General features: G+C 47.9%; 1 protein-coding gene across 2 annotated transcripts in view; it reads left to right on the top strand.

The window, feature by feature from the left end:
• The first annotated feature begins 6,446 nt into the window (after nucleotides 1-6,446).
• Nucleotides 6,447-26,293, top strand: part of Chid1 (chitinase domain containing 1) — a 37,745-nt gene continuing 17,898 nt past the window's right edge. The window contains exons 1-8 of one of the 2 annotated variants that reach the window (XM_006977237.4): nucleotides 6,447-6,575; nucleotides 13,610-13,763; nucleotides 15,248-15,397; nucleotides 15,856-15,988; nucleotides 17,185-17,229; nucleotides 18,059-18,165; nucleotides 20,368-20,429; nucleotides 24,254-24,346. In XM_006977237.4, coding sequence (XP_006977299.1) covers nucleotides 13,653-13,763; nucleotides 15,248-15,397; nucleotides 15,856-15,988; nucleotides 17,185-17,229; nucleotides 18,059-18,165; nucleotides 20,368-20,429; nucleotides 24,254-24,346 — 701 coding nt within the window. In that variant the 5' untranslated portion in view covers nucleotides 6,447-6,575; nucleotides 13,610-13,652. Of the gene's footprint in view, nucleotides 6,742-13,609; nucleotides 13,764-15,247; nucleotides 15,398-15,855; nucleotides 15,989-17,184; nucleotides 17,230-18,058; nucleotides 18,166-20,367; nucleotides 20,430-24,253; nucleotides 24,347-26,293 lie in introns of both variants that reach the window. The other variant, XM_042257576.2, reaches the window with a different exon arrangement.

Raw genomic sequence — 26,293 nt, 5'->3', positions numbered from 1 at the left:
AAGTCATGGGCTAATTTCTTTGAAGGAGATTGCAAGACAGTCTAGTTTTGACTGTGTTGCATGGTTACTAGTAATGCCCCTTACGCAGTTCTACCATGAAAAAGAGCAGGTAGGGTAAAAAGAAATACAAAATGTACAATTTGAAGAGGAAAAAAATAGCACCAGGAAATTTAATGTTGAAACTAAGGTTTGTGCTGAAAGAGATAAAGAGACCAAAGAGTGCCTTGGCCTGTAATGGAACAGAGGGAGTGTTGTTCTCAGGGCAAGACCCTACCCAGAGAATCCTGCCACCAGTGAAAGGAAGAGGACATAAGGAAATGTATGTTCCTAAACAACAACAAATCAAAGCTGTTACAAATGTGATTTAAGGGGTCCAGAGTTCGTTCCAAGTTGGTCATCAAATTTGGCAGTATTGTCTAAGTGGTTCCAGCTGTAGAGTCATGGAGGATACATGAACAAAGGAGTTGTAGAGTTCTCCTTCAAAGTTAAGGAGAGCCACTGAGGCCAGGTGGATGGCAGGGGAGTCCTGCGTGGAGGCCCCGAAAGGCCATTGCATGAAGCTGTAAAAGTGAAGCCTAGATTGTGTTGCAAATCCTGCATGTTAGAAGTTGCCAGAGCTGTGGGATATCTGCCAACTAGAGCTGTACACAGGGAATAGAACCAGCTGGAAAGAGAGATGTGTCTTGCAGAGAGCAAAGCTAGAAAGGCAGAGCCATCAAAGCCTTTGACATTGAACATGGAGCTACTGTTAGGTTCGGTCTTACTTAGGTCCAGGATTTCCTCGTTAGACCTCAATTCCTTCCTTTTGGAATGGTAATGTATAGTCTGTGCCACTGTAAGTTGGAAGTATATAATTTGCATTTTGGTTTTACATAGGGCTACAATTAAGAGATTTCCTTCAATGTCAAAAGAAATTTGGACTTTGGACATTAAAATAGTGTTGAGACTGGGAAAGAGTATGGGGACAGGGTGTGGACTGTGGTGGTTTGAATAAGAATGCTTCCCTTAGGCATATATGTTTGAATACTTGTTCCCCAGTTGGTAGAACTGTTGTGGGATAATCTTTTTGTACACTGTAAAGATGTGTCTCCACCTAAAGCACCTTCTGATTGGTTTAATAAAGAGTTGAATGGCCAATAGCTAGGCAGGAGAGGATAGGCAGGACTTCCAGGGAGAGAAAGGGCTCTGGGAAGAAGAGAGGTGGAGATGCCAGTAAGACAAGGAGGGAGTTGGACATACAGAATTAAGAAGAGGTAAGAAGCCACGTAACAGAACGTAGATTAATAGAAACGGGTTAATTTAAGTTATAAGAGCTAGTGGAGCCAGGCCGTGGTGGCGTACACCTTTAATCCCAGCACTCAGGAGGCAGAGCCAGGCTGATCTCTATGAGTTCGAGGCCAGCCTGGTCTACAGAGTGAGATCCAGGACAGGCACCAAAACTACACAGAGAAACCCTGTCTCAAAAATAAAAAAATGAAATAAAAATTTAAAAATTAAAAAAAAAAGAGCTAGTGGGACAAGCCTAAGCGAAAGACCAAGCTTTCATAATTAATAATGTCTCAGTGTCGTTATTTGTGAGCTGGTGGCTCAAAGGAAAGTCCGATTTATAGAACTATTTGGAAAGGATAGAAGGTGTGGTCTTGTTGGATGAGGTATGTCACTGGGGGAAGGCTTTGAGGTCTCAAAACCCTTGTGTGAGGCCTAGTGCTCACTCTCTCTCCGCCTCATGATTGTGCATCAAGATGTGAGCACTCAGCTGTTCCTTCACTCTGCTGTTGTAGACTCTAACCCTCTGAAATCGTAACCTAAATTAAACACTTTCTTTCTTGTGTTATTAAACATTTTATATAGTTTGTCTTGGTCATGGTGTTTTATCACAGTAATAAAAAAGTAACTAAGACAGGATGCTTAAAAACAACAGGAGTTTATTTCTCACAGTTCTGGAGGCCAGAAGTCCAAAATAAAGCTAGCATCCAGGTGGGGTTCTTCTGTAGGCCTTGAGGCAGCTGCAGCTAGCTGCTGGGCATTCCTGGCTTTGGAGCTGTGTTCCTCCCTTCTGTCCTCCCCCTCACACGGCTTTCCTACCTGTGTCTGCCTCAAATCTCCCTCTCATCCTCTTATAAGGACACCCTCTCCTCACATCACTGGATTTAGGGGCTACCCTAATCCTTAATCCAAGAGTCTTAATTTAATTATATGTGTATAGTTCTTATTGACAAATAAGGTCACATTGAAAAGTAGTAGAAGTTAGGACTCACACAGTGTTTTGAGGAGGGGGCACCATTCAACATAATCATTCAGTAAGAAGTAATGCCTCAGACTGGAGAGGTGGCTCAGAGGTCAAAAGCACTGACTGCTCTTCCAGAGGTCCTGAGTTCAATTCCCAGCAACCACATGGTGGCTCACAACCACCTAATGAGATCTGGTGCCTTCTGGTGTGCAGATAGAATATTGTATATATAATAAATAAATAAATCTTTAAAAAAAAAAAGTAATGCCTCTTTACCTATCGTCACCACCTACCCAACCACTTTAGTTTTGGGTTTTAGGTTAGTTTCAGAATACTAAGAAGCATAAAAAATCCCCTGCAGGTACCTTGAGGCACCAGCTCTTTGCAAAGTCCAAATTCTGTAGGTATAGGGCCACATGCCATTACAGATGGCTGCCCAGCTGCTGACCAGACACCTATACACAGCAATCATCATGGCCAAGGTCAGCCAGGCCAGCCTGTGGGACACAATTTGCTGTGCTGGCCCTGGAGCTCTTTCCAGAAGCTTCCTTCTTCCTTCTTTCCTGGAATTGCTTATTCCAGCACTGAGAAAGGATGTCTCTATCCACAATGGGGGAGGGATCTGCAGCAGGGACTGTTGGGTGCATCCATCCATCTTTCTGGACTTCTACCCTTCACACTGGGGTGTCTCTAATCCAGGAATGGCATCAAACAGACAACTCCAGATGACCCAGGCCAAACCTTTGGTTAAAACAGAGTAGAGACATGGGGTCTTCACTGTCAGGCAGGGCCTTGTTGGTGCTGACTTGGCAAATGAGAAGTGGCCCAGAGCCACCTTTAAGGCTAGGACTCTAGGGGAACTGTCGAGGTGACAATCACATGCTGGGTTTCTTGTAGTAACTCAGGGACACCTCTTAGGTTGTCCCCATGAAATAGTCTTAGGCTGAAGATCCTTAACTGACCATGTGCATGAGGGTGGTGTGTTCCCAGAACAGAAGCAGGGATCTCATTGGCAGCAGAAAGGCCACTGGATGAACAGCAACTGCCCCTGCTCTTGTCTGCTTTCCAGTGACAACTGCAGACAGATGTTGGTACATGCCAAACAGCCTCAGAACACCAGCCTGGGGCCCACAGCTCAGAGTCAGAACTTGAACCTTGGTCAGAACATTCCAACATTGCTGTGGTATCAAAGGTTGAGAAAGTGCCGGAGTAGAAGCAGGGGAATCATACTCAGACTTACATTAAAGTTTAATAATTAGGATTTAGCTTGTTTTCTTGTTAATAGGCAGGGTCTCCTTTAGCCCAGGCTGGCTTTGAACTCATTGAATATCAGATTTCAGTTGCGAGCCACTATGCCTGCCTTTTCAGTCACTGTTTAGATGACTTTGCATCATAAATTTGTTCCACTTTAAACAAAGTTAAATATAAATAAGGATTTTCAACATTTTAAAATGAACGTGTATGTATGTGTATGTATATATTGGTAAATAACCCAGGCTTGCCTTACACTTGTGGCTAATCCTCTTGTACTGGTCCTTAAGTACTGATATTCCAGAGGCGTGTACCACCACATCTGGCCTTAATTTCAAAAATAAATATTCTTTTTCCTTTTCTTTCTTTCTTTTTTTTTGTTTGTACTTTGTTTAAATGAGCAACAAGATCTCAGGAATCTCAAGAACTTGAATTTTGAAAAAAAAAAAAACAATTCCTTGGGCCAAGCAGCTGGTTTAGTGGGTAAAGGCACTTGACTAGAAATCTGACAATCTGAGCTTGATCCCCAGAAACCACTTGGGGGAAGGAGAAAGTCCTCATACCTCCTGCTGTTGCATGCTACACACACACACACACACACACACACACACACACACACACACACCACCCCAAATAAATGTAAAAGATGGCATATTTTTTAAATAAGAAAATAGATGCGCCGGGCGTTGGTGGCGCACGCCTTTAATCCCAGCACTTGGGAGGCAGAGCCAGGCGGATCTCTGTGAGTTCGAGGCCAGCCTGGGCTACCAAGTGAGCTCCAGGAAAAGGCGCAAAGCTACACAGAGAAACCCTGTCTCGAAAAACCAAAAAAAAAAAAAAAAAAAAAAAAAGAAAATAGATGCATGAAATCTGAAGTTACCTCAAATATCCCAGAAACATAAAGATGGAATAGATTCATTAATACAAAAGTGCTGCTGCTTTGGTTCTGATTCTCTTAGACTTTCTAGCCATCCTTTTGTAATGTGGGTAGCTACTTGAAATCAGTTTTGGCCAGGGGATGTAGCTCAGTGGTAGAGTGCTTACCTAGTAGGTGTTTGGCCCTGAGTTCAATCCCAACACCATGGAGGGAGAAAAGCCTCTCATACACACACACAAGGGACCTTGCATCTTGATCCAGCTGTGTGGTGGGGGGTGGGGGGAACAGATTTTTTTGTGCTGGCATCTTGACAGGCTCCTGAGCACCTACTCAATGGATCCCTGCAGAGGGGCTGGTCTTGGGCTCTGTTCTTAGCAACACAGACCAGGAATCAAATCCTTAGTGGACTTTGCAAGTTTTTAGCTCAGAGACCTCTGACCTCAGTTGGATCCTCCGGAGTCCAAATGCCTTTGCTGACTTAAAACATTAGTCTCAGCCAGGCAGTGGTGAGGTAAGTCTTTAATCCCACTAGGAGGCAGAGGCAGGGAGATCTCTGTGAGTTTGAGGCCAGTCTGGTGAGTTCCAGGATAACTAGGGCTACACAGAGAAACTCTGTCTCGAAAAACAAAAACAAGGGCCGGGCGTTGGTGGCGCACGCCTTTAATCCCAGCACTCGGGAGGCAGAGCCAGGTGGATCTCTGTGAGTTCGAGGCCAGCCTGGGCTACCAAGTGAGTCCCAGGAAAGGCGCAAAGCTACACAGAGAAACCCTGTCTTGAAAAAAACCAAAAAAAAAAAAAAAAAAAAAAAAAAAAAACAAAAACAGATAAATAAAAAAGAACGTTGGTCTCATTAGTGTTGCTAGGACTGCACAATTCTTAGGACATCCAATGTAGCTTATTGGAACTGTCTCCAGAGCTCTGCCCGACTTGGAGTCACCACTCTGGGTATTTCTTCACAGTAGGGTTCTGAGCTGCATGCCAGGAAAGCAGATGTTGACGCACAACATGCCTTAGCACACACACCCAGCCCCACTCCTATAGAGAGACTTGGGGGACAGCTGGCAGAAAATATGGGGAAGAGAAAGGAGGAAACGTGATTAGGAAGGAAGAACACAAAGCTCAGCTCAGTGAGAAACCTCTGCAGCAGCAGGAATAGGGAAACATCCGCACTGCGAATTCTGGAACAGGCCCTAGCGGAGTGGGGCGGAGGGTTTAACTGGGTGTGTACAGGCCAAATGTGGTTTTCTGCAGGAAACTGCTGGGAACAGCAAGGGATGGGGGTGGGGACCAGTCAGCTTGATGAAAAAAATAAAAATGCTGGTCACGTGTGCATTCAACCCACTCGAAGAAGTGTCTGGGCTGCTCCTCTTGCTAAGGCTGATATGGGGGTGGGGAGAGTGTTGTCTGCCTCCTACAATTTGCAACACCACAGCTCTGGGATTCAGACACGTAAAATGTTCGCTGTGCAAGGCCATCAGGAGACAAGGCATCGCCTGACACACAGTGTCCCTGCTGGAGACCGTGTAGTGGGCACTACAGACCTGAGGATGGTGACAGAAATGTGGCAGCGGGGGTAAGGCAAAGAAAGGTCAAAGGAAGGCCTGGCGCACACAGTGCATGAGATAGGGTCGGTCCTGACACACCTGGGAGACCATCAAACAGACCACACGCGCAATCACCCGCGCTACCCAGACTTGGCAGGGCTGGGTTCCCAGGACCCTCAGGCTGGACGCCTCGGTGGTCGCATGTGTGGACGTGATGTAGACTTCATCGCGGGCACTAAACTAGTCAGCCAGCAAGCCCGGAGCAGGCGAGGCTCAGCAACACCACCAGAAGCCCTGCGAGGATCTCGGGATCTGACTCCACCATTCTGCTGCAGGCCGGGCCCTGAGCAATCAGAAGACAGGCTGCACGAGCGGAAAGAGATCCACGGCCACGCAGTACCCGGTCCGCACTCCCGGCACTGTCCCCACCCAACTGCCAAGTGCCGGCCTGCTAGCTGCGCTTCTCTGCCTGGCCCGCATCTACGAGGCTCCACCTCTAACCCCGCCCTCCAGCCACCTTGGCCCCGCCTCATCCCAGCGTGCCGCGCGCATGGTATATAGGAAGCTGGCGTGGCGCAGCGATAGCGTGCGGCGGTCTGTGGGCGGGACTTCCGGCCCGATGAATCGTCTTCCGGCCGTGCTTGATGGGTCTGGCCGGTCTCCTGACATGAAGGTGAGCCCGGCAGCGGCGGCGGCGACGCCTGCTTCTTCTTGGACCGCTTCTGCTTCCGCGTCATGATGCCGGAGCTCTTGGCGGCGAGGCTCTCCCGGACAGAACGGGCAGAGTGTGAGCGGGAAGGAGAGCGCGTGAATGGGAACGAATATGGGAGATAACGAATGTGAGTGTGAGGGAGTGTGTGAGAATGAGATACGGGTGTGAGGGTGAGGACGGTGTGTCAATTTGAGGATGAACTAGTGTGAGGATAAACAGATGTGAGAGTGCGAGCTAGTGTGACAGTGAGCAGATGTGAGGGTGAGTGTGAGCTAGTGTGAGAATAAACACATGTGAGGGTGAGTGTGAGCTAGTGTGAGAATAAACACATGTGAGGGTGAGTGTGAGCTAGTGTGAGAATGAGTAGATGTGACCGTGAGAAAATAAGTGTGTCAGTGTGAGAGTAAACGAGTATGTGAGAAAGTGAGCTGATAGGAGGGTGGAGGGGTTGTGGGGGGCCAGAATGGGTATGTATGAGAGTGTGTGTGAGATGAGAACAAGTGTGAAGATGAATGAGTTTATTGGGGTGAGAATGAGTGTGAGGGTAGGAGCAACTGTGTTAGTGTGAGCAAGGGTGAAAGAGTGTTAGGATGAGAGCGAGTATGGAAGAGAATGTGACGGTGTTGTGTAGAAGTGTGAGGGCAAGCGTGTTAGTGTGAGGCAGCTTCAGAGCAAATAGTAATATGAGTCTGTGAGAGCGCACAAGTCGTTGTGTAGAATCGAGAGAGCCGCAGTGATGCCACATGACTTTAATCCCAGCACTTGGGAGGCACAGGCAGGCAGGTGGATCTCTGTGAGTTCTAAGCCAGCCTGGCTTAAATAGTGAGTTTCAGGACAGTAGGCCTACATAGTGAGACCTTGTCTCTAAAAAAGGGGGGTGGGTAGGAGGAGAAGCAGCAGGAAGTGTGTGTGAGCATCGGCAGAAATGAGTGTAAGTGTATGTGCCAGTGTGGTTGGGTGTAGAGAAGCATGGGTGAGTGATGTATAAAGGAACGTAAACAAGAGCCAGTAAGTAAGGTAGTGAAGTCAGAGGCTTTAAGATGTGTGAGTTAGTGTGCAGAACTTGTGGATCACGAGTGGAAGATGATGTGAGTGTGCAGACAAGTCAGTGGGGCCACAGTGGAGGCATGAGCTCAGTGTGGCAGAATGGTAGCTGGCAGGCCAAGCCTGAGGTAGGAGGGTTCCTTCAGGTTTGCTGGGTGCGTGAGGATAGGCCTTACCCTCAGCGCAGCTTCAAACCTTGAACACTCTGTGCTGGAAAATTTCCAGAGGACTTTCCACTGGTCTCTAGACTGGAGCCCAGGGAGGCCAAGAGACAGTGTGCTGGAACTTGAGCTGTCTTATAGCAGTCGTGTTTACATTGCATTGTGCAGTTGGTCCTGGTGTGGTAGCCACATGCCCCAAGGCTTGATGGGCTGCCCCCTGCATTGGTCTCCTCATCTGTGAATGGGAATAACACTGATGCCTGGCTTCTGAGCTGTGGAGAGAACTTGTGGGTAACTCACCAGGTTTGACATGCAACATATGGTCAATAAATGTCACCTGGGGTTGTGATCATCCTGCTTCTTACGTCACCTTCATTTCCAACCATACACTCACCTACCTCCTCATATGAATAGTTTGCTCCAAAATTTGTTCTCAAAAGTGAAAATGTAGAATGACCATTATACTTGTTATAAGAGTAGTGAATCTATTAAAAGAACTCAGAAGGATGAAAGTGTGGCCCAGTATTTGCCTAGTATATGTGGAGCCATGAGTTCAATCCCTGGTACTGAAAAGCTAATAATAGGTAGTAGTAGTAACAGATACTCAGGGCACATCAGTCATCATCTCTCAAGTCTTTCAATACCAAAGCAGATCAGTCTGAGGGCCAAAGGCCATCTTTTGTTGTTGTTGTTGTTTTGAGAAAGGGTCTCATAGCCCAACCTGGTCTCAAACTCAACTGCGTAGGTACAACTGACTTTGTATTCTTTTGTTTCTTGAGACTGTATACTCTTAATCTTTCTGCATTCATCTTCCTAATGCAGGCATCACAGATGTGACCCACCATGCCCAGTCTAAAGCTAGTTCTTTTTATTTCATGTGTATTAGAGTTTTGCTAGTATGTATGTCTATATGAGGATGTCAGATCCCTTGGAATTGAAGTTACAAATGGTTGTGAGCTGCCATGTGGGTGCTGGGAATTGAACCCAGATCCTCTGGAAGAGTAACAAATGTTCTTAACCGCTAAACCATCTCTCCAGCCCTCCCCCCTTTATTTTTATATGTGTGTGGGTTTTGCCTGCATATATGTCTATGCGCATGTGTATGCAGTGCCTGAAGAGGCCAGAAGAGGGCATTGGATCCCCTGCAACTGGAGCTATAAGCAGCCATGTAGGTGCTGAGAATCAAACCCAGGTCCTCTGGAAAAACAGCCAGTGCTCTTTTTTTTTTTTTCTTTTAAGATTTATTTATTTATTATGTATACAGTGTTCTGTTTGCATGTATCCCTGCAGGCCAGAAGAGGGAGCCAGATCCCATTACAGATGGTTGTGAGCCACCATATGGGTGCTAGGAATTGAACTCAGGACCTCTGGAAGAACAGCCAGTGTTCTTAACCTCTGAGCCATTTCTCCAGCCCCCGAAAGCTAGTTCTTAAAAGAGAACTGAAGTTGACAGTGCATTACAAAGTAGGGTTGACTCTGATTCGCTTCTTTAACTCTGCACACACACAACAGATATATACACATAATTTGCACACATTAATGCATTTCTTTGTAGGAAGCACCTGGCATTTCTTGCTTTGAATCTGCTTGAGGAAGATTTAAAAGCTTCTGTTGTGACTCTTTGTCAGCCTCACTAAGACAGTCCTTCCAGTACTATGGGATTTGTTGCCCCAGAGTTTCAGGACCTATAGCATGTTCTCCATTGTTAGCTTGATACAAAGCAGGAGCCAAAACTCAAGTAGGCCAAATTCATAACATTCCATGCTACATGCAGGGTGTTTTGCCCAAAAGATCGTCATTAATGCTTGGGGACAATACACATTTTGATGTGGGAATGTTGTGACACCCTAGGAGTCCACTATATGAAGAACACGATGGAGGGCTTGCCCTAATGGTCATCAGAGTTGTGGGCATTGGGAGCCATGGAAGGTGCAGTAGCTTGGGCGCCCTTCATATCCTAATACATGCCTCACCCATGCACGTCCTGGTAGTTTAGAAAATTGGAGACCCACATTTATGAGCAGTGAGGTACATGGTAGTAGTGTTGTGTTGATTTTGGTTCTACCTTGCTGCCAGACACAAACTAATGGACCTATTTTCTTCCTCTGTCCAGAAAGGTCTCCACCTGTTTAAAAAGGTTTTTTGTTTTTTAAGTACACATAGATGTTTGTGTCTGTGTGTGACTATGTGAGTATAGATGTTTACAGAAGTCAAAATGGAGGGTCAGCTCCCCTGTAACTGGGGTTATAGGGGTTGTGAGCACCCGATATGGATACTGGGACCCTAACTCATGTCCTCTGCAAGCACAGTGCATGCATTGAATTGCTGAGCCATCTCTTCAGCACATCTCATCTCCCTTATTTGTGGCAAGTGAGTATTTGAGGTTGACTGTAGGGCCTCATGCATCCTAGAAAAATGCCAGGTTACTGAACTGCATTCCCAACCCATTTTTCCTCCTCTCTTTATCTTGAGAAAGGATCTTTATAAGTAATCTAGGCTTGTTTAGAAGTCTGTAGTACAGACAGGCCTTACATTTCAGATTCTTGTACTTCACGTCCCAAGTAGTGGGGCTATAGGCCTGGGCCACCAGGCTAGGCTTCTTTTCATCCTTCCTTCCTGTAGGTATAAAGTCACAGGTCGAGATAAGGAGGTGGTAGGCAGAGGGGCTTTTGACTAGGTGAACGATGGCCCAGTTGCAAGTCTAGACAACAGATATTAGTAGCGACTCAAGATCACAGGGAACCTGGACATACTCTCAGTCCTGGACTACTTACCTCTGGTTTCTTACTTCTTTCCTTCTGTGACCCAGTTCTTCACCCAAGGGAGAGAAGCCTTGCTTATGTAGGTGCAGAGGCTAAAGACATCCCTGGGAACTAGGGTAGTCACAGTCTCAAATTGGCCAAGCAAGCTGTGGGTTTTTCTGGGCCACTGGTCCCAAGCCTATACTGTGATCAGGACTTCCCATTCCCCGGGGCTGTGAGCCACAGAGTGAAGCTGGGTAAAGTGAGATACAGAAAGTTCTTTCCTCTTAATTCTCATTTTGTCATGGAGGAGAAACTGGTGGGGTGGGAGACAGGGTGAGGAAGTCATGGATCTTACCCCTCTAAACAGCCAGATTTTAGAGCAGTTAATGCCTTTGTCAGAGGCTTCAACATCCAATATTATTTTATATACTCTACAGTTCTTTCCTAAGTCCTCAGAGCCTCAGGTCTAGGTTTTCTAGTGGTCTGCCAGTCTTTTAGTTATGGAATCTTCCTGGTTTGCCTTACTCAAAGACCACGTGTTAGTCATAGTTCCACAGAGGTGTGTTGGTTGGGATCCTGGGAGTGCCAAAGCTTGGAGGCTTACTGCCACAATCCTGGCTTTCCTCAGATCACAACAGGAGCAGTCTCAGTAAAGTGAAAGCAAAGGGAAGCAGAAGGGAAATAAGCAGCCAGCCTAGGAGGTCCTGGGGATGGGCAGGCAGGCGCTGGGGTGGGCCTGCCTAAGGTACTGTTAATGGCTCATACCCTGCCTGGCTGCCTTTTCTGGAGCCTTTCAGCCTAGGTTCTGGCATCCTTAGGTGCCCTTGACCACACAGCAAAGCTGTACGCTCACCTGTTGGGCAGTGGGCCGGGTCAGTCTCCACAGACCCCTCCCTTTCACTTGGTCTAGTAAGTTGTGTGTTGCCAGAGACATGTAACTGGATGGATATACTTCTGCACACTTTATCTTGAAGTCCCATGAAGGATTGATAGCCCAGATGGGCCATGTTTATACAGAATTTTCTAGGACCTAGAACTAATGAAAATTCAGTGATAGGAAATGACCAGTAGTTCTCTATCAGCTTCTAGTTTTGCTCCTTACATACCTTCTTATGTGAGCATATGCACATGAAAACAAGACTGTTGTACTAGGATGATGGTGTATGCCTGTAGTCCTGCCACTTCGGAGGCTGAAGCGGTATGATCTTGAGTTGGAGACTAGCTGGAATGTTCCTAGCAAGATCCTGTCTCAAGCAAATGACAACAGACTGTGTTGCAGAAATGCAGTTTCGTGGTGTTTTTGCATTGATCACTGTCATAGGCACCTCCATGCTTGTTTGTGTTCCAATCAGAAGTGCTGGGTCCCTAAGCTTTGTTCCTGTGTGGGGGACATCCTTGAAGTGGAACTTGTAAAAGGAAGGAAGTGTATGGTGGACAGTGTAGTATTTATGGCCACATTGTCCTTCAAAGGCCTTTCCCAGCTGAAATTCCCACTTAGCCCAAGGGTTAGTTGTTTTCCCAGGAAGCACTCTTGGTAATCCTTCACATACTGAGTGGAGATCCATCTTCTGTTTCATCTGTGTCTGTTTCTTTCATTTCTGGGGTTCTAAGTAATTCTGTATTTGAAATTTGTTCCTGGATTTTTAGTGGGGCATTGTTTACTGGGATGTCTTTTTGGTTTATTTGTTTGCTTGTTTATTTTTGAGACAGAGTTTCAGGTAGCAGGCTGGCTTCCACATCCATACCTGGCCTTGAACTCCTGATCCTCCTGCCTCTACCTCTTCAAGTTCTGGGTTACAGACATGTGTCACCACATCTGGCTTTTTTATTTGTAATATTTCTTTGGCTGCTGGTGGTGCATGCCTTTAATTGCAGCACTCAGGAGGCAGAGGCAGGCGGATCTCTAGTTCAAAGCCTGCCTGGTCTACAGAGTGAGTTCCAGGCCAGCCAGGGCTACACAGAGAAATCCTGTCTATGCTGAAAATAAATAGATAGATAGATAGATAGATAGATAGATAGATAGATAGATAGATAGATAGAGAAATCCTGTCTATGCTGAAAATAAATAGATAGATAAATAAATAAATTAAATAAATAAATAAATAAATAGAAAAAAGAGAAACCCTGTCTGGAAAAAAATTTTTTTCTTTGAATATTATGGATAGTTATGGGTAGAAATTTGTCACATGTGTCCCAAATAAGTTTTTTTTTGACTAACCTGTCTTTAAATTTGCTTTTTGTTTTCTAAATGAAAGTTTTACTTTTTTAAAACTTTGAGACAGGTTGCTATGTTGCTCAAGCTAACCATGAACTCCTTGGGCTCAAGCAAGCTTTTTGTGTCAGCCTCCCCAGTAGCTAAAACTATAGACACTTAACACAGTGCCCAGCTTTGAAAGTTACACATTTTTAAAACTTTATTTTTATTTCATGTGCATTGGTGTTTTGCCTGCATGTATGTCTGTGTAAAGGTGTTGGATCCCCTGGAACTAGAGTTACAGACAATTGTGAGCTGCCATGTGGGTGCTTGGAATTGAACCTGGGTCCTCTGGAAGATAAGAAGTCAGTGCTCTTAACTGCTGAACCATTTGTCCAGCCCTGAAAGTTACACATTTTAAAATATTAAACTCTGATGATACTTTCTTTTGTATTGTTTCTCATTATTGATATCCTTGGAAAAGGCTTCTCTACCCTGGGATTACATAAGTAGTTGTCCATAGTTTGTTCTAGTACCTTCTATGGCTTCATTATTTCACACTTCAGCCCCATTGCTGCTGAGATTTCTTTAGATTTGAGGGGAATGTGGGAGTCAGTTTTCCTAGTTGGGTGGCTGTTTGTGGTTGGGAAGACAGCTTTGGACAGCTGTTGTCTGAAAGGACCTGGTGATCTGGGCAGGGAAATCTAGACGTTCTAGTGACTTAATTTCAGTAACCAGGACTGGCCTAAGGGCCCTGAGGACTTAAGCCCTATTAAAATAAGTATACTTGTCTAGTTCATGCCATATCCCTGTGCTAGTCATCTGCCTTCATGTACTCCTTTCTTTTTGCAGCCCCCTGGACCTAGAGGTTGGTTCCTGCTGTGACACACCCACCATGTGGCCACTTCTTCATGTTCTCTGGCTTGCTCTAGCCTGTGGTTCCGTTCACACCACCCTGTCAAAGTCAGATGCTAAAAAAGCTGCCTCAAAGACACTGCTGGAAAAGGTAGGGAACTTGAGGTGACCACAGTGGCTAAGAGATAACCTGTCCTACCTGGCTGGGACCTTTGTGAATCAGGACATAGGAGAGTCTTAGCTCCTGGCTACATAAACAGCTCTCTGACAAGCTGGTAGTGTGCCAATAGGTGGCCTGTGTGACTTTGGGGATGAATCTTGCTGAGACTGAGTTTACAGCCTCTGGAACTTTGGTATCATTATCTTCTCCACTCAGATTCTGTATCCTGTGATAATTCCATCTTCTGTCTGCTTTCACTATCCCATGGTTGTTGAATTCTTTCATCTTTACAGCCCCAAACTGTGTTTCCATCATGATCCTTGTGCTGTTCTTTTGGAACATTCCTAGGGATTGCAAACCCAAGGGTGGTCCCCCATCCAGCTCACTCCTTAGCCCGACAGTCCCTGTGCTACTGGCCAGGCTGCTGAAACAGGACCATAACTATGACCCAGGCCTAGACTGATAGATGTTCTGCGCCTTGGGGCAGAGAACCACTGGGCTTCTCTATGTGTGCTAGATGGTTTTATGTCAGCTTGACATACGCTAAAGTCATCCGAGAGGAGGGAACCTCAATTAAGAGAATGCCTCCCAAAAATCAGGTTGTAAGTAAGCCTGTAAGGCATTTTCTTAATTAGTGATTGATGGGGGAGGGTCCAGCCCATTATGGGTAGTGCCATCCCTGGGCTGGTGGTCCTGGGTTCTATAATACAGCTGGCTGAGCCGTGACAAGCAAGCTAGTAAGCAGCACCCTTCCATGGCCTCTGCATCAGCTCCTGCCTCCAGGTTCCTGCCATGTTTGAGTTCCTGTTCTGACTTCCTTCAGTGATGAACAGTGGTATGGAAGTGTAAGCCAAATAAACCCTTTCCTCCCCAAGTTTCTTGGTTCATGGTGTTTCATCACAGCAATAGAAACCCTAAGACACTGTCTCTCACAGGAAGACCAGGGAGTCAAACACTATCAGGGAAGGCTCCGATGAGCCCCCAAAGTGTGGACAGAACTAGCAAGTTGAGAACCTGATGGAAGACTTCTAGGAGCAGAAGTGGCATAGAGGCAGGCATCCAGGTTGGGAGACTCAGATAGGGCTTGGCCAGTGGGATAGCATATGCTTGACACGTCCTCAGTGTATAGACCTAGGGTGCCTAGATGCCCAGTGGTCTGAGTGCTAAATGTCAATCTTCATTGTAGAAGGAGCCTCTATAGCCTCCTGCCAGATCTGCAGCTCCAATTAAGGGTTGAATAGCCCTTGGCAAATGCCACTGTGCTCACTGAGTGCTAGAGCCCTTCTGAAATAAGTCATCTACTGTAGCCTTATTCCTCTACCTACAAGGTCTTTAGATGAGCAGTGCCATGTTAATCCAAAGACATGGTCTGTGGCTGAACAGAACAGACTTGCTGCTGCCACTGCTGCTTCTAATGCCACATTCCATGCAGAGAACAGATGTCAGACAGCTTTCTCCTCTCCCTTTTGTTTCAGACTCAGTTTTCAGATAAACCTGTCCAAGATCGGGGTCTGGTGGTGACGGACATCAAAGCTGAGGATGTGGTCCTTGAACATCGTAGCTACTGCTCGGCAAGGGCTCGGGAGAGAAACTTTGCTGGAGAGGTCCTGGGCTATGTCACTCCAGTAAGTCGGGGTTCTGTGGTGCAGAACAGGGCCGTGCTCCTGGCTCTGGTTTTCTCCCAGTTGCTGCTGCTGTGAGACTGTAGGAGAGGTGCTAGCATGAAGATGTCAGAGGGAAGGGCACCAGGGTTTTCTTGGGGCTTGCTCCTGGTGGCTTCAGGTGACCCCCATCAATTCTTCCTGAGTATAGAGGGGGACTCTAGGGCTGTGTAGCTCAGGGTGGGGCCTTGTAGAGCCCTGGTGAAGGGACATCGGCCCAGATCCCAGGCAGGGGGTTACAGTCTCAGTAGTTTTGCAGCATGGGAGAGGGAAGCCCAGGCAAGGGACTGATGGCAGCTCGAGTCCAGCACTGCAGATACTGACGGCTGTCCTGGGCATGTCCAAAGCATCAAGTGGCAGCAGCGTGGCAATGCAGGTATGTGTTCACCTGTTCTCTGTCTCCCCTCTCCTTCCTCTGCCAGTGGAACAGCCATGGCTATGATGTTGCCAAGGTCTTTGGGAGCAAGTTCACACAGATCTCACCAGTCTGGCTGCAGCTGAAGAGACGTGGTCGTGAGATGTTTGAAATCACCGGCCTCCATGATGTGGACCAAGGTTTTTCCACTTCCTTTTTATCTGTGCTTGCTCTGAGGGCTAAGAAGAGTATCATAGTGTACACATGTGTCTGTGTGAGTATAAAAGTGTAGTGTGTGTAGGTGTATGTATCTGAGAGTATGTGACTCTGGCTATGTACTTTTTTGTTTTGTTTTTGAGACAGGGTCTCACTCTGTATCTCTGGCTGCCCTGGAACTCTAGGCTGGCCTTAAAATCACAGAGATCCACCTGCCTCTGCCTCCAAAGTGCTCAGATTAAAGGCCACCATACCTAGCTAGGTTATGCATTATGACTAGTGAGTATTAGTGTAAATGTGTGTGAATGTATTGGCTGTGACTTATTATAGGCCTGTAATCCCTGCTACTCAGGGGAATTAGAAGTTCAAGGCCTATATGTGTATGACTCTGGATGTGATTATAGGAGTGTGATCATGAGAGATGCCAGGTGTGACTAGGTATATAACTGAGTGTGAGTGTGATAGACACGTGGTTTGCTGTCTCACACCACATGTCTGGGCCCAGAGTGAAGCCTGGTATGCAGAGTGTGAGGCATGGTCTGCCAAGTAAAGATAGTTCCTAAGGTGGTCACCACTGTGAGGTCCTCTGTGTGGTCAGCTATGGGAGATGAGAGATTGTCCAGGAGATGACAGATTGAGGAGCACCGGGAATTTGTGTCCTCTCCTTTCCTTCCTCACTCTAGTCCTGGGAGCTGTTCCGTTGTCCCTTCTCTTGAAAGTCAGGGCTGCATGTGAGCGTAAGGAAAGCAGACCCTGAGGTGACTTGTGCAGCTGGGCGGTGAAGTGTTGGCTCCCCCTTTTCTGTCTCTTCCTTAGTGCTCTGCATTTGGTGTCCAAAGAGGAAGATAGGCTAGAGAAGGACAGTTCACTGCTGACACATGCTGTTGGAAGGGGCCTGATCTACACAGCTGAACCACGTTTGGCCTCTGACAGAACTGACAGGAGAGAGTTAGCTGGTTTTGGAGTTCTGAGACCAGGGATGGTTTTCCCCGATGCTATGAAGACCTGGGAAAGATGATGGGAAGAAGGGACTCAGGGCAGGAAGAGGCAGTGGAATAGAGGAGATAGAAGGTAGGAGTGACTGTAAGGTTGCCCCTGGGCTAGGAGAGGAGTGAGTAATGGCCTGGATCTTTGGACTAGACGTGTGCCATATACTGACTGTCCCTTTTATCTCTAACAGGGTGGATGCGAGCTGTCAAGAAGCATGCCAAAGGCCTTCGAGTAGGTGAGTGCAGCAGGCCTGGGCATGGTCAGGAGTGCAGCCTCAGCCATACCATGTAGATGGCACAATCTCCCCAAGGATAGACCTAGGTCCTTTCATGTTCCTTCCAATCTAGGCTGTGCTACTTGAGGGTAAATCTCTCCGCCAAATGCTCTGAGTAGTCAACTGAGCTTGGCTACCGACACAAGCACCTCCCTCCTTGGCTGGTAACTTTCCTGCATAGTGCCCTCTCTTCCTTCTTTTTTTCCTGTCTAGCAAGTGTTACTGAGTTTCCTGGAGCCAGACCATAGGCTGGGCCTGCCTGAGGGTGACATTGTCCCTACCTTTCCTAGTTCTCTGAAGCTCACAGCTGGTATGGGAAGGAAAATTTTCCCAAAGAACAGCACGAACCTGGGAGCAGCAGAGGAAGCCTATGGGGCTCAGGCTTAGGGGAAACTACTGGAGGCTCAGAAGCAATGACAGGAGGGGACCTGTCATTCCACTCCTGTGGTGCAGCAGTGGAAGTCAGCAGGTCAGATGGAGGAAGGCAGGGTAGCAGCAGCAAGGACCCAGATGAACTGGGGTCTGGCCCAGCCGGTCTCCTGAAAGGTGGAGCCCTCGGTGTGTTTGATATGTTAGCATCTCCTTGTCCCCTCCTTCCTTCAGCCAGGCTGTGTGGGTATAGGGTATCTGCACTGCATAGATCCGTGATTGCCTTGGATGGCCTCCCTGCTTGTCACTGGTCTGACTGGTCTGGGAGCCAAGGGGACACTTCTTTGCAGACAGCAAGCAGCAGAGGGTAGTTCAGTGTTTCCTGGCCACAGTCTTTCGGTGTGTTCTCTCCTGCTACCAGTGCCTCGGCTTCTCTTTGAAGACTGGACTTACGATGATTTCCGGAATGTCTTAGACAGTGAGGATGAAATAGAAGAACTCAGCAAGACTATGGTACAGGTGGCCAAGGTGAGACCTGTGCGTACCTCGGGACCTTCCAGCTCACATAAGGCTTGGAGCATGGGCCACCAGGCCCCACTTCTCCAGACAGCCTGTACCTCCGACTCTCGACTCTCCACTTGTCTTGCTTCCCTCTCTGGCTAAGGCTCCCAAAGGATACACACACACCCCTAACTCCCCTCACCCCATTCCACCCCCCACCAACTCCTCTTTCTTTTCTCATTCTTTATTTTTTTGTTTGGTTTTTATTTATTTATTTTTTTCAACAGAGATTCTCTGTGTAACAGCCCTAGCTATCCTGGAACTCACTCTGTAGACCAGGCTGGCCTCGAACTCACAGAGATCTGCCTGCCTCTGCTTCCGAGTATGGGATTAAAGGCCTAAAGGCCTGTGCCACCACCGCCCGGCTCCTCTTTTTTTTTTTAACATAATTATTTATTTTTGTGTGTATATGTGTAGAGGGTAAATGGCACAACACATTTGTAGAGGGCAGAGGACAACTTGCTGGAATTATTCTTTCCTAACATGTGAATTCCAGGGATCAAACTCAAGTTTTCAGTCCTGGCAGAAAGCACCCTTACCTGCTAAACTATTTTGTGGCCTTTTTTTTATTTAAATTTTTTGGCATAGTATCTCACGTAGCCCAGACTGACTTTTTTTTTTTTTTTTTTTTTTTTTCACATTTTTTTTTTTTTTTTTTTTTTTGTGATATATATTTTTTATTTTACAATACCATTCAGTTCTACATATCAGCCATGGGTTCCCCTATTCTCCCCCCTCCCACGCCCTCCCCTTACCCCCAGCCCACCCTCCATTCCCATCTCCTCCAGGACAAGTCCTCCCCCGAGGACTGTGATCGACTTGGTAGACTCAGTCCAGGGAGGTCCAGTCCCTTCCTCCCAGACTGAGCCAAGTGTCCCTGCATAAGTTCCTGGTTTCAAACAGCCAACTCATGGAATGAGCACAGGACTTGGTCCCACTGCCTAAATGCCTCCCAAACTGATCAAGCCAATCAACTGTCTCACCTATTCAGAGGGCCTGATCCAGCTGGGAGCCCCTCAGTCTTTGGTTCATAGTTCATGTGTTTCCATTCATTTGGCTATTTTTTTTCAATAATTGAGTAAAACTGAAATTTATTATATGCCACAGTCGTCCTACGGACCTCCATGCTATATATATATATAGCCTCTATGGTTCTATGGGTTGTGGTCTGATTGTTCATTTTATATCTAGAATCCACCAATGAGTGAGTACATACCATAACTGTCTTTCTGGGTTTGGGTTACCTCACTCAGGATGATATTTTCTAGTTCCATCCATTTGCCTGCAAATTTCATGCTTTCATTGTTTTTCTCTGCTGAGTAGTACTCCATTGTGTATATGTACCACATTTTTTTCATCCATTCTTCCGTTGATGGGCATCTAGGTTGTTTCCAGGTTCTGGCTATTACAAATAGTGCTGCTATGAACATAGCTGAGCATGTATCTTTATGGTATGTATCAGCATTCTTTGGGTATATGCCCAAGAGTGGGATGGCTGGGTCTTGAGGTAGTTCGATTCCTAATTTTCTGAGAAACCGCCATACTGATTTCCACAGTGGTTGTACAAGTTTACATTCCCACCAACAGTGGAGGAGTCCCAGACTGACTTTTGAATTTACTATGTAGCTGAGGCTGACCTTGAACTTCTGCTCCACCAGCCTTTACCTCTAGGGCTGAGATTGTAGGTAGTGTGATTTGACTCCTCTTGCCTGACTTTTTTCATGGATATCTTCTTGTGCAACCTGTGTCTTCCAGGGTGGATAGCATAAGCCCCACTCAGGCTGTTCCACCTCTTGCTCATAGCTTTGGGAGTCCCAAAGGTAGGATAGTTTTTGTCTCTAGGGCCGGAAAGCTTCCTTTGGCTGAAACCCCATAACTCTCCCTGGGGAGGGCCCATCCCTGCTGGCCATCAGTATGCCTGGGCTACTGCAGGGGTGGAGAAATGTGGGCAATTGAGCACCTCTGCCCTTCTGACTGCTATGGGGTACCTCCTCCCCATGCTGCCTGCTTCAGAGGAACTAATGAGTGCGTAGTGCAGACTTAGGTCTTGGCTTATGAGTAAGTGATTGGGCTACTTTGCCAGGTGGGCTCTAGAGCCAGTGGCATCTTTTCTGTCTTCCCTTAATCCTCCTAGATTCCCATTTCTCCTCACCTGCCCATTTCTTTCAGAACCAGCATTTTGACGGTTTTGTGGTGGAGGTCTGGAGCCAGTTGCTGAGCCAGAAACACGTGTGAGTGGGGATGTGGGCAGCTGCTTACTTCTCTTTCTGTCCCCTATGTTTGGAGGAGCCAGAGGAAGGACTAAGGGAGAGGGAATCTGCCTGGGAGGGCCTTCCTTCCTTAGCCTCTGGGCTCTGGGTTGGGGATGGGACCCTGCGAAAGGTGGAGGCCTACTCAGAGAAGCCAGGCATAGCCATGGGGCAGGCAGCTTGTCCTGACCACGTTACTGTGCTAGTTTGGAGGGTGGCCAGGTCTATGCTAGAGATGTTCAGCTTGGACCCAAGTAGAAATTTCCTCACTGAGCACAAAGGAGACTCCCAGGGACATTGATTGATCAAGAGGCTGATTGAGTGTGGCCAAGACCTGAGGTGTGATGGTCACAGTGTCTACTGGGGATAGAACGTCCAAGAGCATGGGAGTAATCTACTGGGAAGAGGCTGCAGAAGGCCCTCATGTCTCCTTGCTACCATAGACAACAAGTCAGTAGACAACACATCTTAAACTCACAGGGTCCTACTACACTTTGCCAGTGAGGCCAGGAAAGGAGGAAATCGTGGAAAGTGCCAGCAGCTTCAACTTAGCTTGAGGCTGACCACAACACTAAGGAATGACTAAGGAATGACCCCTCCTTGATCCTTAGCTCAGGCTCTTTGGCTAGTCTGAAACAGCTACCTTTTCTAGCTCTGCCAGATTGGGAGTTCTGCCCTATAGAAGATGACACAAGAACGTTTTGCCCTGCAAAGGGCTGGTGCTGCCCAGGTATACACTCTCAGTGGAGGTTTGTGCAGCCCATACCAGGTGTTTGGGCAGTAGAGGAGTCAGCTCCACCTCTTCCTGCATAAGGGAGTTCCACTTATGCTTTCTATGCAACAGCTCTGAAGTGGCCAAGCCATTCTCTTGTCCTTAACTGTCTCACAAGGTTCTGCTCCCTTAGAGGCTTTGCTATATACAGAAGACTGTAGGTCTCAACTCTGCCCACTTGGAGGCAGCATCACCACACGACTCTCCTGTGGTCTCAAGAGAGGTCCTGGTTGAGATGAAGCACTGTAGGTGTGGGAATGAAGAGGTCATTTGATGAAGGGATGTCCAGGCCCTCCATTCTGAGAGCCCAGGGGAAGTTATGCCTAGAGCTAGATGTGCCTGGGCCTTGCCCTTGATGAAAGACCCCAGCGGACAACACAGTAGAAGTGTGTTCCTGAGTTAATGGGAAACCTGCCTGCAGTGTCCCTGAAGGACCCCAGTTCTGACATGAGGGTTAGGTGCCCCAAACTCTCAGCCATGTGACATCTCCAGGCCCAGCTTTGTGTCCTTGCTGGGCAGAGGGTCCCACCAAAGCTGACTCTGCTGGTAGCCATCCCTTCTTTTAATTCTGGAGACTGCAGATCTATTAATCAGAGACTTGCTGTAATTCATTTGTGTTTTAGCACATTAAGTAGGCAGCGAGACACAGCTGCATCGTGTCTGGGCTCCCAATGGGTCATTAACAGTAGATAGGGAGGTCTAGGAGTGGGAGTCTCGGTGTCTGCAGCAGGAGAGGTAGAAGTAGGAGCAGCAGACCTTGGTGTTCAGCAAATAGTGGAGAGCTGTTTGCAGAGCAGAAATGGGGCTGAGGCATAGGCAGTGGCCAGGCTCCCGAGTAACAGAAGCCATCTGGTTTGTGATTCCTTTGGACACTGCCCCAGCGTGAACCAGGCTGTGGTAAGACACAATGGGAATGTTTTAAGGAGACGACTGCTCCGGTTGTCATTTCCTACTTCTCACTATTGTAGTTGTCTGTCTTGGATTTGAAGAGCTAAGTCAGCATGTTTGGTACATATGTGCTTGCCCTTCATCCAAGGTTGATGGTAGGGCCTGTGACTCTGTCTCAGGAGACAGCCTGTTGCTCAGCTTTCCCAGAGCATAGTGGATGTGTCAAGGGACTATGTGACTCATCTCTGGGAACTTTTCTTCAGATTGCCATCTGTCACAGTCATTTGCTCATAGGCAGAAGCTGCTAGTCATGGCAAGAGAGGCTATGTAGGCAGCCTTCAGGGCCACCTAATTTCAGGTACCTATGAGGGCAGGCCCTACCTAGCTTCCTGCTCTTCTTAGGTTCCCCACCAAAGGTTCTTCTTCAGGGAAGGAGCCAAACCCGTAATGTCCATGAAGTACCAGTTTGAGCCCCTAAAGTAGGCAGTGCTATGGACAGCAGTCTGGCTTTAATCAGGAGTTAATTCCATTTTCAGGGCTCATCTCAGTAAACACTGAGGGTTTTATAGTAGTAATCTCCCCCAAAATGTGGATGGCAACAGTGGCAGGGGAATTGATGGCTATTGGAGGCAGCAGTAGATTTTTGGGTATGTCAGCTCTGTGGTAATCTTGTCCCTGGAAGATGCTAGTCCCTCAGTAAGACGGAAGAGAGACTGCTTACCAAGTGCCTATTTTCTGTGCTTCCCCTCACTGGTCTCATCCCACTGTACCAGCCCTAAAGCTGGGCTCGGTGCCTTCTGATCACACGCATTGGCCATTACTAGGCACAGGCTCAGAGACAGGCTGCCTGCAGGATCTGTTGACTAAGTCCTTTATGGGGACACCACTACTGCCAGTCTCACTAGAACTCTGTGGGGTACTCTTATAGGGTCCCTATGTTCAGAGTGGCTGTAGTGTGGGCCTTTGAGAGGGATGAGGTAGGCTCATATTTGCCTTCTGAAAGCCCCTGGAGCAGTCATAGGCACTTCTTAGTTCTTAGATCTTGTATGTCCTTGAAAAAGACCATTCTGCCATTTGTCCTACAGTCAGGCAGAAGGGTCCTCTTTGGTGGGGTTTCTGGTACTTCCATGGATGGCATTCTCCTGGTCCATCTGCATAGGTGGTGCACAGGTAGGTGACAAGTCACAGAAGTGTGAGAATGGGCTACCCCAAAACTCTGTATCATACGTGTATTGCCACCTGCAACCTGCAAAGTGTATACCAGCCCAAAGAAGGACAGACAACTGGGATTTAAGTGCCCTTAGCCCCTCCTAGGTAGAGTTGTCATACTAGAACCACTGATACTCAGGTTGAAAAGTTATAGATCAATTTGGGCCACATCAGAGAGACTGAGGCCATTGCCGTCCAGTAGTTGGCCACTGAGAGGACTCTAGACCATTTGCAGAGATGTGCTAGGGGCAGATCTCGTGGAACTTGTCAACCTGTCTGCCAATGGAGCTGTTCCTGAGGGTCCAGCTGTACAAGAGGAAGGGAGGACCTCCTACACAGCAACAATAGAATCTCCCTGAGTTGCATCCTTTGAGATGGCCACCTTCAGGGAAGCAGCTGGTGTTGAACATGTCACAGGCAGTCCATTAGAGGGATAAGGACTGGGCTCCCAGGCCATGTGTGGAGAGAAGCTGACATTTGTCCTTCGGGTACACCACCAGCTGCCTCCTCCACCTTCTTGTCTGGTTCCCCCATCTCTTGCCTGCTGTTCTTCTGGTATTTACTCCAGGTGTCCTACCCCGTCTTCCTCCCTAAGGGCACCTACCTGGTATGTTGCTCAAAGTATTTTGTGGTGTTCCTTAGTCTGAAGGTGACCGGGATTCTTCTGGGTCAGTGTTTTAGGCCCTTAAGTGACCCCAAAACACCCCTTCTCTGGGGATACCCAAATCTGAGGAAAGGCAGACTCAACTGGGGTATAGTCTCCTTTTCCTCAGCCCCCTTCATGGGTTCTCACTGAAGGGTGGTATGGGAAACCCTGTGAGGGGACTTGTAGTTCTGCAACAGTCCTGTCTGGACTCCGTCTGCTGTGTTCTTGGAGCACTGGGTGCCAGGGAACCCCACAGTACTCTGCGCTAACCTTGATTTTTGGTTCTTGCAGAGGCCTCATCCACATGCTTACTCACTTGGCTGAGGCGCTGCACCAGGCCAGGCTGCTGGCCATTCTGGTCATCCCACCTGCAGTCACCCCTGGGTAAGTGCACTCTAGGGATGGAAAACAGTTAGTCAAGGGCCCACCTCTTCCATCGGCATGAGCTCCCCTCTCAAAAAAAAAATCTTTGAATGCTGTTTACCTTCTGCTTGGGTTGTGAGGTGGGAGAAGCTGACCTGCAGCTCTAACCTGCTTTGTCCCTCAATATAGGCAAACTTTTGAGGAATTCATCAACACAAGAATCCACGTGTTTAGACGTGGATTCTCATTATCTGTCCCTGGGGCTCCGAGGCACCTAGTTCAGTGCTTAGGCTGTTGATACTTGCTATGACTAGTTGTTGGAGACCTACCCTGTGTCACCTAGTGCCACCTGTCACTACAGATGATACTACTCACACAGTTCAACGCTTAAGACCCACCAGCTCAAGGTGGTTTCCCCATCCCAACCTTGAGGGTGCCAAGGCCTTTGTGTGGCCTGAATATCTGCCTGCTGCCTTGACTTTTCTCCCTAAACTTCGTCAGCTCTCAGCTGAGGACTGTTGAGAAGAGCGGCAGGCTCTCCACGTTGATTCAGGCCCATCCCAGGAGTCCTGATCCAGAGTGCAGTGAGCTCTGGTACTCTAGGTAGGAACCTGGAAAGTGGAAAGCATGAGGGCTCTCTGCCACTTTGCCCACGAGTGACCCCTAGTAGCACTAGGTGACATGGGGTAGGTCTCCAGAAGCTAGTGTCCATGTCTTCTGCCCAAGCATGTGACAGGTACTGCATTAACTCACCACTTTTTTAAAATTTGAGACAACATCTCACTGTGTAGCCCTGGCTGGCCCGGAACTCACCATGTAGATGAGGCCATGTTTTAATGTGTAGAACATATGTGTGTGGTGGGGCTCTGTTTTACTTATCCTAAGTCTTTTGCTTGGTGTTGTGCAGGGATGCCCCTCATTCCTGCCTGGAACTCAACTCTGAGGACCACCCCCTACTAGCACCTCCCTTTACTGTGTCTGCTGAGCTGACCACGAGATGCTAAGTGAGGAGATGTCCATCTCTGGCTTGGTGGATCCCAGGCCAGGTCTCCACCCTCGCCAGTGAGAGGAACTCAAGTCAGGGGTTTGTCCAGGGGTTGGGGCCTGTGTTACTCTCCAAGCTGCATCTTCTTCGTGTGAAGCACTTAGACCGTCTGACCCCCTGATTCTTGAGCTTGCCTAGGGCTGGTGCGGGTGTAGCATAGTCCATATTTTCTTCCTCAGCTGAACAAGTAGTCTTGCAGACCTAGGGGAGAAGAGGTGGTCCGGGGCCAAAGCCTCCCAGAAGGGTCTCCAGAGCTGTGTTCTCAGCTGCCTCTGCCAGGTTTCCGTTTCTGGATCTCTTGGTGTAATGTTGGCTGGGGTGTTACAGCTGGTTGGAAACTTGGAATGGATAGTTCAGAAGTCTGGGGCAGTTTATGAGGCCGTGGAAACTGCCCTCAGATTCTGGTCAGGGTTAGAGTGCCGGATTTTAAGGAGGACCCCTCTGCCCAAGCATCTTCACCTGAGCTCCCAGTCCTTTGCTGGAAGTGGGTCATGGAAGCCGAGGCCGACTCCACCACTTGCTTTGCAGTGACTGAGGCATACGGTTCACCTTATGTGGCCTTGGGGAGAGGGATTCTGGAGGGCACCCAGAGGGAGGGAAACCTGCAGTGGCTGGAAGAAGGACCAAGCGTCAGCAGCATCTGAGGGGAAGCAGGGCCCTGAGCTAGTTGAGGCTCTGTGGGTTTGGGGATGAACTCTTCTGCCTTAAGTGTAGTGGGGTACTAGATCCTCGGTTTCTGGGGAGGCTGTGCTGGTACTACTCCAGGGCATGGGGGTGGTTTTTTTTGTCCTTTTGTTTGTCCTTCCCCACCCCTGGCTAGAGAGCCACTTCTGCAAGGGAGCCCAGTCAGCACCTGTGCCCTGCATCTTCAACAGGACACAGTCATGTTGTAATTCACCTCAACAAAGGCTGCTGTGGGAAGG

This window comes from Peromyscus maniculatus, chromosome 1 (assembly GCF_049852395.1).
Source record: "Peromyscus maniculatus bairdii isolate BWxNUB_F1_BW_parent chromosome 1, HU_Pman_BW_mat_3.1, whole genome shotgun sequence".
NCBI lineage: Eukaryota > Metazoa > Chordata > Mammalia > Rodentia > Cricetidae > Peromyscus > Peromyscus maniculatus.
This window is presented reverse-complemented; position numbering and strand designations above follow the sequence as displayed.